This window comes from Canis lupus, chromosome 25, assembly GCF_048164855.1.
Source record: "Canis lupus baileyi chromosome 25, mCanLup2.hap1, whole genome shotgun sequence".
Taxonomy (NCBI): domain Eukaryota; kingdom Metazoa; phylum Chordata; class Mammalia; order Carnivora; family Canidae; genus Canis; species Canis lupus.
The window spans coordinates 764,648-774,319 of NC_132862.1; the positions used below are offsets into that span (position 1 = coordinate 764,648).

The following is a 9,672-nucleotide window of genomic DNA, read 5'->3' on the forward strand; positions in this document are numbered from 1 at the left end:
CCCGGCCTGGGCTCTGGGCCAGGGACCCCGGGGACCCCGAGCCCTCCGCCGCCCGCCGGGCTTTCACCTCCGCTCCAGCGTCGCCGCCTCCACCTCCCGGGACGGTCCCCGCGCGGGCAGCCCCCCCCCCCCCGCCCCGGGAGGCGCCGCTCTACGCCCCGCGGGGGGGCTCCCTCCGCCTTGGCCGCCGCCCCCGGCTGCGCCCCCGCCCCCAGGACCTGCCCCCGCCGGGGGAGCTCCGCCCGCCCACCTGCACCCCGCCTGCACGCACCCCGCCCTGCACGCACCCCGCCCTGCACGCACCCCCGCACCCCCACCTGCACCCGCACCCCGTCCGCACCCCGCCCTGCACGCACCCCGCCCTGCACGCACCCCCGCACCCCCACCTGCACCCGCACCCCGTCCGCACCCCGCCCTGCACGCACCCCGCCCTGTACGCACCCCCGCACCCCCACCTGCACCCGCACCCCGTCCGCACCCCGCCCTGCACGCACCCCGCCCGCACCTCCGCCTCCACCCCTGCCCCACCTGCACCCGCACCCCGTCCGCACCCCCGCCCCGCCCCGCCCCGCCCGGAGCTCGGGGACCCCTGGCGCCCGCCCCTCCCGCAGCCCGCGGCCACGACGGGGTTAAGGCTCGGGCTGGGGGCGGGGCGGGGCGGGGAGGGGCGGGAGGGGGGGGCGGGGGCGGGGCGGAGCCGCCGGGCGGCCGCCGAGGCCCCGGGGCCGGGAGCCGGGAGCACCGAGCCGGCAGCCGACCGGGAGCCGAGCGCGCAGGGCCGGGGCCGGGGCCGAGCGGAGCGGAGAGGGAGCGCCCGACCCCCGACCCCCGAGCCCCGAGCCCCGAGCCCCGAGCCCCGAGCCCCGAGCCCCGCCATGGAGCCCGACAGCAGCCCGCGGAAGATCCAGTTCACGGTCCCGCTGCTGGAGCCGCACCTTGACCCCGAAGCGGCCGAGCAGGTGCGGGGCGGGCGGGGCGCGGGGACCGGCTGCGGGCGCCCAGAAGCCTGGCTCCCCCGGGGGACCCCAGCCCCCTCCCCCAGCCCCCACCCCCTCCCCCCTCCCCCAGCCCCCTCCCTCCTCCCCCGGTGGGACCCCCAGCCCCCTCCCCCAGCTCCCCTCCCCCCTCCCCCAGCCCCCTCTCCTGGTGGGACCCTCGGCTCCCTCCCCCAGCCCCCTCCCCCAGCCCCCACCCCCTCCCCCCTCCCCCAGCCCCCTCCCTCCTCCCCCGGTGGGACCCCCAGCCCCCTCCCCCAGCTCCCCTCCCCCCTCCCCCAGCCCCCTCTCCTGGTGGGACCCTCGGCTCCCTCCCCCCAGCCCCCTCCCCCCCAGCCCCCTCCCCCCGTCCTGCACCCCCCAAGGCGACCCCGCCGGAGTTCCCGAGCTGGGGGGAGCGCCCGAGGCCCCGGCAGCCTCCTCGCGGGAGGGGCCTGGGGCCGAGGCCGGGACAGGCAGGGGTGCAGGCAGGGGTGCAGGCAGGGGTGCAGGCAGGGGTGCTGTTCCAGGACTAGAACGGTCCGGGGCCCCCGCCCGGCGGGAACCGGAGGAGCCCCCGAGGGCGGGCCGGGCCGGGGCGGGGGCGCTGGGTCTGCGGCCGAGGCCCCCCCAAGCCCGCGCACGTGGGTCCCTGCTCCCAAGTCCTGCCCTCGGAGCCGCGGGGGGGGGGGTGGGGGGCCCTGCGCTCAGCCTGGCGCGGGGGGTGGGAGTCCGAGGCCCTGGCCCAGCCCAGGCCTGCTCTATTTTTAGCTCGGGAGCAGCCTGGCAGAGGCGGCGTGGATGAGTGTGAGCAAGCGTGTGTCTCAGGGAGAGGGAGCGTGCGAGGGTGACCACCCGGGGCCACTACGGCCGCCCGTTTGCCAAATATTTGCTCGTTTGCTCATTGCTCCATCTCTGTCCCCTGGCCTGGCCATTCCGATCCTAAGGAGTCCCCCAGGGGTCACCGGGTCAGTCCTGCCTCGCCCCCCAGCCGGCTGCCAGGGCTCTGGCCCAGCCTCCCCCCACCAAAACCTCTGGGACCTCCTGGGGTGGGCCGGAGCCTGTGTCCTCCACGTGGCCCCGGCTGTTGGGGGCATCAGGTCGGACATGAGGGAAGGGCGGGGACCACACTGTCCCTGGATGTCAGGGGCCTAAGTGTGGGAGGGGGTCGGAGCCTGCACCTCCCTCCTCTCCCTGGCGGGGCCCCCTGTCCGGGCGCCAGGGGTGGCAGTAGGAGGGCCGAGGGGAGCCCCGGAGCTGGTGAGGATGAGGAGGGTGGAGAGCCAGAGCCCGTGGAGTGTCCCACCAGCGTCGGGGGGCCAGGCCGCTGTGCCCCGCACCCCGAGGCAGGGCCCTGAGATTATCTCAGACCCTGAGAAAGGGCCCGTGGGTGTGCAGGGGGAGCGGGCGGGCCGGGCTGAGGCGCCGGGAAGCACTGCCCTCCACCGGCGCGGGCGGGTCTCCCTGCCTGACACCTGCACCTGTTTGGTGCTGGAAAGGCAGGTGTCAGCGTGGGGGGCGGGGAGGCCTGAGGCTTCAGGGGGACACAGGGCGAGCCGGGCGGCAAAAAGAGCCAGGACTTCCGCCCACTTTCCTCTAACCTTCCAAAACTGGTGTCCACTAGACACCTGCTACCTGCCGTGGGGCCTCCACCCCTCCTGCGGGGCTGCCCGGGGTTACGCACGCGAAGGGCTCCAGGCGTGGCCGGAGCCCCTGACCCAGACTGACCCGAGCAGGCAAAAGGGGTAGAAGCCGTGGGTTAGGGGCACAGAACGGCAGGGCTGCCGGGGCGCCCACAGCCGGGGGCACGGCGGCAGATCGGGGCTCAGGTGCCCTTGAGCGCTGGGACGAGACCCCGCTGCGAGGAAACCAAGGGACCGTCTATTCGTTCCCTAGTAGTTCGGGTGCGGGGAGGTGCTCGAGGAAGGCGGCTGCACACCCCCCCCCCCCGCTGTGGGGACCCTGGGTGCCTAGGAGTCCCGTCCAGGGCGCGGAAACTGGTTAAGGAAGGGGTGTCGGACGGCTCCCGAGGCCTTCGCTGACACACGTGGGTCCTTCCCAGGCTCCCGCCTCCCTCACTGCGCCCCAGCCCGTCCCTGTGACTCCTCTACCACCAGCACCCCGTCCACCCAGAGCAACAAAGAGGAGCCCCCTCCTGGGGAGGGGCGGCCCTCATCCGCACGTGAAGCACACGCGCGCACCTGCTGGTGCCAGCGCATCTGCATCAGGACTGGCCACACGGGCCCACGGCTAATGGGGAGGGGGGAACATGCACACACGCGTGCGCGCACATTCAGGACCAGTACTGCCAGGGACCTTGGAATGTCACCCCAAACAGATGTCGCTCCAGAGAAAGCAATGACCCGGCCCAGCATACCCCCAGCATATGCGTCCCACTTCCTGGGGGACAGTCCCCCTCTCGGAGCAACACCGTGCCTCTACTGTGGCCGATGCCCACCTCCTGGGCACAGAGAAGGGTGGGCGTCTTACCCCCCCCCCCCCCAGTCCTGGTGACACCACATCATGGACACAGACACGTAGAAATTTGATCCCTCGGTGTCCTCACCCTGCTGCCTCAGCCCCGGGTCACGTGAGCTCCTTTCCCAGCCATGTGGCCCTCCGTCGCCTCTTCTGCCCTGGAGGGAACCGCAGGGACGCCGGCCCCACGGTCCCCTCACCGCCCAGCCCCGAAACCCTCCAGAGAAAGGGGAAAAGCCACATGTCCCAGGAGTCCTTGGACGGCCTTCACCAGCGGTCACCTTTGTGGGCAGCCTGGCAAAGGAACGCAGAGGCCCGGGGACGCTTAGAAGAAGTCCTTAGAACGGGACCCCGGAGCCCGGCAGGAGGGGGCGGGATGGGGCGGGATGGGGCGGTCCCGCGGGGGCTCCTGCTGGTGGATTTACCACCCCGAGGACTCCCCCCGCCGCGCTTCCTGACCAACTGGAAGGGCAGTGAGTCCAAGGAGAGAGAGGACTTTGGGGAATGAGCTGGGGAATACAGCTTCACCCCTGCGCCTGCACCCTCACCCCTGCACCTTCACACTTGCAGTCTCACCCCTGCGCCTTCACGCCTGCACCTGCACCCTCACATCTGCACCTTCACCCCTGCGCCTTCACCCCTGCACCCTCACGTCTGCACCTTCACATCTACACTTGCACCCTCACACCTGCACCTGCACGCCTGCGCCTTCACCCCTGTGCCTTCATACCTGCACCTTCACCCCTGCACCTGCACCCCTGCGCCTTCACCCCTGCACCCTCACGTCTGCACCTTCACGTCTACACCTGCACCCTCACACCTGCACCTGCACCCTCACACCTGCACCTGCACGCCTGCGCCTTCACCCCTGTGCCTTCATACCTGCACCTTCACCCCTGCACCTGCACCCCTGCGCCTTCACACCTGCCTTCCCCACGTGGCCCCCCGGGGCAGCCGGGGCCTGAGGGGCGCTCTCCACAGATGCCAGGCCACAGACTGTTCAAGGCTGTCTTGGGGGCGGGGGGCGGGAACACTGAGGGACGAAGCCTGTGCCCTCCTCCCGGGGGGTTTCTGCCCACTGGTCGGGATGGACGGAAGGACAGCAGCCAGGGATCGATGCCTTAGAGCAGATGCAGCTGCTGAGACGGAGAGCTGGGGACATGCAGGCGCAGAGAGGGGTCGGGTGGGGCCTTCGGGGGCCCCAGGGGACAGGGATGGGCCCGAGCATCTCCGGCCCGGACGGTAGGGCCAGTGCAGGGGCATTTTCGAGGTGTGTCCAGCAGGAGCCTGGGTCCCGCTGCCCGGCGGCACCGGGCGGGGCTTCGACGCCTTCACATGCGCTCGACCTCTTCCCTCAGATTCGGAGGCGCCGCCCCACCCCTGCCACCCTCGTGCTCACCAGTGACCAGTCCTCCCCAGGTAAGCCCGGGCTGGGCCGCTGAAGGCAGAGGGGCTGCGGGGTGGCTGGGGCCAGTGAGCGAGGAGGTGCGGGAGGGGTGCGGGAGGAGGGCGGGCCTGAGGGGCGGAGGCCAGCTCCTGAGCCCGGACGCGGGGGCCGCGTTGGCGGGACGGTCGCCTTTGCTCCGGAGAGATGGAGCCGTGCTGGGGGGGACACACCTGGCTCCCGGGCCCCCAGGAGCCGGGCTGGTCCACTGAGTGCCGGTTGCTGCGGCAACAGCCTTCGGGTTGCTCCAGCAACTGCCATCTCCCCCAGCCCCCCGGGGCAGTGACAGCTGTGAGGGGAGAGACGGCCTCCGTCAGCCAGCCTGCAGCCCTCCGGGAAGGGGAAGGTCGGGAGCACTCAGGGAGCAGCTGGCGTGGTCACCAGTGCACCCCGCGAGGTCTGGGGGGGAACATGGTCTCGGGGAGCCTGACGGGACAGCAGGAGGCAGGTGCTGCTGCTCGTAAGCGAGCCTGCGGTTAGGACGCCCGAGTCCCGGCCTGCACCTGGCCACCCCGGCCTGCACCTGGCCACCCCTGGAGTGCACCCGGCCACCCTGGCCTGCACCTGGCCACCTGGCCTGCACCCGACTACCCCCGACCTGCACCCGTCCACCCCGGCCTGCACTCGACCACCCAGACCTGCACTCGACCACCCCTGGCCTGCACCCGGCTACCCCCAGCCTGCACCCAGCCACCCTGGCCTGCACCCTGCCATCCCTGGCATGCGCCCGACTACCCCCGGCCTGCACCTGACCACCCCCGGCGTGCACCCGGCCACCCCGGCCTGCACCCAGCTGGATCGCTCCTCCTCCCTGCCCAGGGCGAGCCTGCTCGTCCTCTAGTGCCCCCCACCGCCTTGCAGGGTGGGCCCCTGACCCCCGACCCCGGGGAAGGGGGCAGTGCTGGGGAGGAGAAGGACTCCCGCGCACCTCAGAGGGAGGAGAGGGGCCAAGGGTCCTACTCGGGAACCTCCAGGTGTGAGGCCAGGACAGAGACACTGACCTCAGAGTCAGGGACGGGACCGCGTGCGGGCAGGGGCAGCCCTCAGGGCCAGCATCCCAGGGGCAGACGGGAGGCTCAGGGCTCGGGAAGGAGGCGATGGCCGAGGCTCCCCCTTGGGACGTCAGCCTCGGAGGGTCTCCTGTCCTCTTCACTTTCTGCCTTCCCTGTTCCCCCCAGAGATAGATGAAGACCGGATCCCCAACCCGCTCCTCAAGGTGAGCTGCTCGCTGGCGCTCAGCCCAGCCCACAGCCTGTCGGGGATCATTCCCCAGACCCCCAACCGGTGTGACCTTTGGACCCCCGTCCTCTGCAGCCGCCTGCACGAGCATGAGGGGACGCGCCCTGTCCCCACACCCGGGCCCCTTGCTCAGCACCATGGGGGGGTGCTGGGAAGCCGGGAACCCCCACACACCTTCTGAGGCCCACAACCCACCCCCAGCTCCAACCCAAGAGCCTGCAGGCACAGAAGGGGGGAGGGCTGGCCTCCACCTGTGCCCTGTGTCCCTCACAGTCCACTCTGTCCATGTCTCCACGGCAACGGAAGAAGGTGACAAGGACCACACCCACGATGAAAGGTCAGCAGGACTTCCCGTCCCCTTGTTCCCCGCGTGCGGGGGGCTGAGCACTAGACCTACTGACCCCTTTGGAGGGAGTCCTCGGGAAGTCCTTCACCCTCCCTGTTGCCAGCCCTGCGGGTGCCAGCTCCACCTCCAGGGGGCTGGGGGCCCAGGAGGACCTGCCTCACCTGCTGGGCAGGTAGGTGGCCTGGGGAGTGCACCCCACGCGGAGGGGACTCGGGGATTCCTCGGAGTCTAGCCAAGACGGGGATCGCAGCCCCTGGGGAAGATCCTTGTTCCTAAAGGCCCCGCCCGCCCGCCCTGCCTCCCCGCAAAGGAAAGATGCTTCCTTGTGTAGCCTCATCGCCCAGCGAATGCCCCGCCCCAGCCCGGCCCCTGTCGCCAAGTGGCGGCCACGTCCCTCCCTCTGTGCCCCCAGAGCTCCAGATGATGGTGGAGCATCACCTGGGGCAACAGCAGCAGGGAGACGAGCCTGAGGGAGCCGCCGGGAGCTCGGGGCCCCGGGAGCCCTGCCCGCCTGGGATCCCAGACGCGGAGGCGGCCTGCAGGCCGGGCGCGGGGAAGGCAGCAGGTACTGGGGGGGGGGGGGGGGGCGTAGGGGGAGGGGGAGGGGGAGGGGGGGCCAGGGTGCGGGGAGGGCCGTGGGGGGCTGGGGGGCCGCCGCAGGAGGAGCAGCCTCACCTGCGTGGGGTCTGATGGCACAGAGCCGGCCAGGCCTAGGGCTGCGCGGGGCTGGAGGGCATGACCTGGTCCGCTCCGCCTGCCTTGCTGCCCGGGAAGGCTCGGGGCCTCAGCCTCGGGGCCTCTGGCGGCCTGAGGTGACAGCAGGCCTGGCCTCGGGGTGTTGGTGACAGGGGGAGGAGGTGGGTGAGGGCCCAGCCGCTGGGGCAGGCACAGCACCGGACGGACGGGAGTGATGCTCAGAGGCGTCCGCAGCCCTGCAGCCCCGCAGACCCCGCAGACCTTGCAGACCCCGCAGCTTGGCAGTCCCCACAGCCCTGCAGGCCCTACAGACCCCGCAGACCCCACAGGCCCCGCAAACCCCACCACCCTACAGACCCCACAGGCCCCACAAACCCCAGCACCCTGCAGACCCCGCAGACCCCACAGCCCCTGCAGACCCCGCAGCCCCCGCAGACCCCACAGGCCGCGCAAACCCCAGCACCCTGCAGACCCCGCAGACCCTGCAGGCCCCGCCACCCTGCAGACCCCGCAGGCCCCACATCTCAGCAGGCCCAGCAGACCCCGCCACCCTGCAGACCCCGCAGGCCCCACATCTCAGCAGGCCCAGCAGACCCCGCCACCCTGCAGACCCCGCAGCTTGGCAGCCCCCACAGCCCTGCAGACCCCGCAGACCCCACAGACCCTGCCGACCCCACAGGCCCCACAAACTCCAGCACCCTGCAGACCCCGCAGACCCCACGGGCCCTGCAAACCCCACCACCCTGCAAACCCCGCAGGACCTGCAGACCCCACGGGCCCCGCAAACCCCACCACCCCGCAGACCCTGCAGACCCCACGAGCCCCGCAAACCCCACCACCCCGCAGCCCCGCAGGCCCCACAAACCCCACCACCCTGCAGAACCCGCAGGCCCCACAGGCCCCGCAGCCCCGCAGCCCCCGTGGGCCCGAGCCCGGAGCTCTCTGGGTTTCACAGCGGGCGCCCGGGCTTTACCCACTGAGACACCCGCGGGCCCTGTCATCGGACCAGAAACGCCTCTTCGCGGAGCGAGGGGTCCCGTCCATGGGGAGAGGCTACACGTAGCCCATATGGGGTCAGCTTTAGCCAAAGTGGACCCAAACTTTTTTAAAGTTTTTTTTTTTTTTAATTGCAAATTTAAGAATAGGGCCCTGTAGTGATGGTGGCGATGAGCGGGAACAGCCCGACTGTCCGACCGCCCCCAGCGGGGTCCAGGGCCACCGGGGCTCAGGGCGGGGGCGAGCAGCCCCCCTGCAGGCCTTCCCAGCGCTGCCTTTGCCTCCCCAGGGCCTGCAGAACCCACGCGCGAAGCTCAGGAGAGGGGCAGGGAGAAGCCCGGCAGCGAGGAACCCACGGCCCATATACCACCACCGGCCTCCCAGGGAGCCAAGCCGGTGAGAACCCCCGCCGGCCGCCCGGTGCTCGGGGGTCAGGCTGCGTAGACCAGGGCAAGGGCTCAGACCTGGACTCGGGCTTAGGGGAACCGAGGGCCAGCTTCAGTCCCCGAAAAGCTGTTGTCCCGGGCAAGAAGGCTTGGGGGTGTCAGGCACCTGGGCACAGAGGAGGGGCCGAGCCGAGCCGCAGGGGCAAGGATGAGGTCAGGCGGGTGTGAGGGCCTCGGCGGAAGGAGTAGGGTGCAGGGTGCAGGGTGCGCAGCAGTGGTGCCCGCAGTGTGGCCCGGGGCTCCCCTCTGCTGGACACGTCGAGGCTCACCCCCTGCCCCCCCCCCCCCGTCTCCGCCCCCGCCCCCGCCCCACAGCAGGTGTGACTCGGAAGCAGGCATCCTGCCATCGACACTGCGGCTGGGAACGCACGGACACTGGATCTCTTTCTTATTCACTTTTAGGGAAAAAAAAAAAAACAAAACAAAAAAAAAACAAAAAAAAAACCCTCTTGTTTTTAAAAAGTGATAAATTTGGTGTTAGGTCCTCGGCATTTTCCTTCTTTCCCGGCTTGGAGACTCCCTGCTCCGTCCCTTCGCACCCTGCCCTCCCTCAGCCCCGTCTCCTCGCCTCCTGTGCCAGGGAGGAGGAAAGGGGGAAGCTGGAGCCTTGGGGGGGGGCTCCGGGGGGGCTCCCCGCAACCCGGCCCCGACCTGCAGTGGCAAGAGCGCTGAGGACCCCCAGGGTACCGGGAAGGAAGGAAGGAAGGAAGGAAGGAAGGAAGGAAGGAAGGAAGGAAGGAAGGAAGGAAGGAAGGGCGGGCCTGGGTTCTCTTTTCTCTTCTCTCAGTTGAGGGAAAGATAAGCAGCTTCCGGGGGGGGGGGGGGGCTGCCCTGCAGCTGCCGGACTTGGGGGGACCCAGGTGGGTCCCGTGGGACTGGGCAGGGGGAGCTGCGCCCGGGCCCTCGCCGTGGCCGTGGCACCTGTCGGTGCCGCGGGGACCCTCCTTGCCCCACCTCCGTGATTCCGAGCTCCAGGCCGGGACCCCCTCCGGCTCCGAGGCCGCCGCCGCCACCCGGTAGCCCACCCGGGGTCCCACCTGGTAGCCAAGGTGG

General features: G+C 71.1%; 1 protein-coding gene across 3 annotated transcripts; it reads left to right on the plus strand.

Moving 5' to 3' along the window:
• Positions 1 to 687: 687 nt before the first annotated feature.
• PPP1R1A (protein phosphatase 1 regulatory inhibitor subunit 1A) lies at positions 688 to 9,103 on the plus strand. Of its 3 annotated transcripts, none has more exons than XM_072797634.1 (7): positions 688 to 959; positions 4,811 to 4,871; positions 6,075 to 6,112; positions 6,409 to 6,472; positions 6,894 to 7,046; positions 8,463 to 8,569; positions 8,935 to 9,103. In XM_072797634.1, exons 1-7 carry the CDS (start codon positions 876 to 878, stop codon positions 8,941 to 8,943), a joined length of 516 nt encoding a protein of 171 aa, XP_072653735.1. In that variant the 5' UTR covers positions 688 to 875; the 3' UTR covers positions 8,944 to 9,103. The 3 variants fall into 3 exon arrangements, with proteins under 3 accessions (XP_072653735.1, XP_072653736.1, XP_072653737.1); XM_072797635.1 differs by having other exon boundaries at positions 708 to 959; positions 8,938 to 9,103; XM_072797636.1 differs by having other exon boundaries at positions 713 to 959; positions 6,442 to 6,472.
• Positions 9,104 to 9,672: the final 569 nt, after the last annotated feature.

What these genes read in the sequence shown, in the direction of transcription:
- PPP1R1A (XM_072797634.1), top strand. Translation starts at nt 876, where the DNA reads ATGGAGCCCGACAGCAGCCCGCGGAAGATCCAGTTCACGGTCCCGCTG. An exon ending in TCCCCAACCCGCTCCTCAAG is followed by an intron (nt 6,113 to 6,408) that starts GTGAGCTGCTCG and finishes TGTCCCTCACAG; the next exon opens with TCCACTCTGTCCATGTCTCC. An exon ending in GGGCGCGGGGAAGGCAGCAG is followed by an intron (nt 7,047 to 8,462) that starts GTACTGGGGGGG and finishes TTGCCTCCCCAG; the next exon opens with GGCCTGCAGAACCCACGCGC.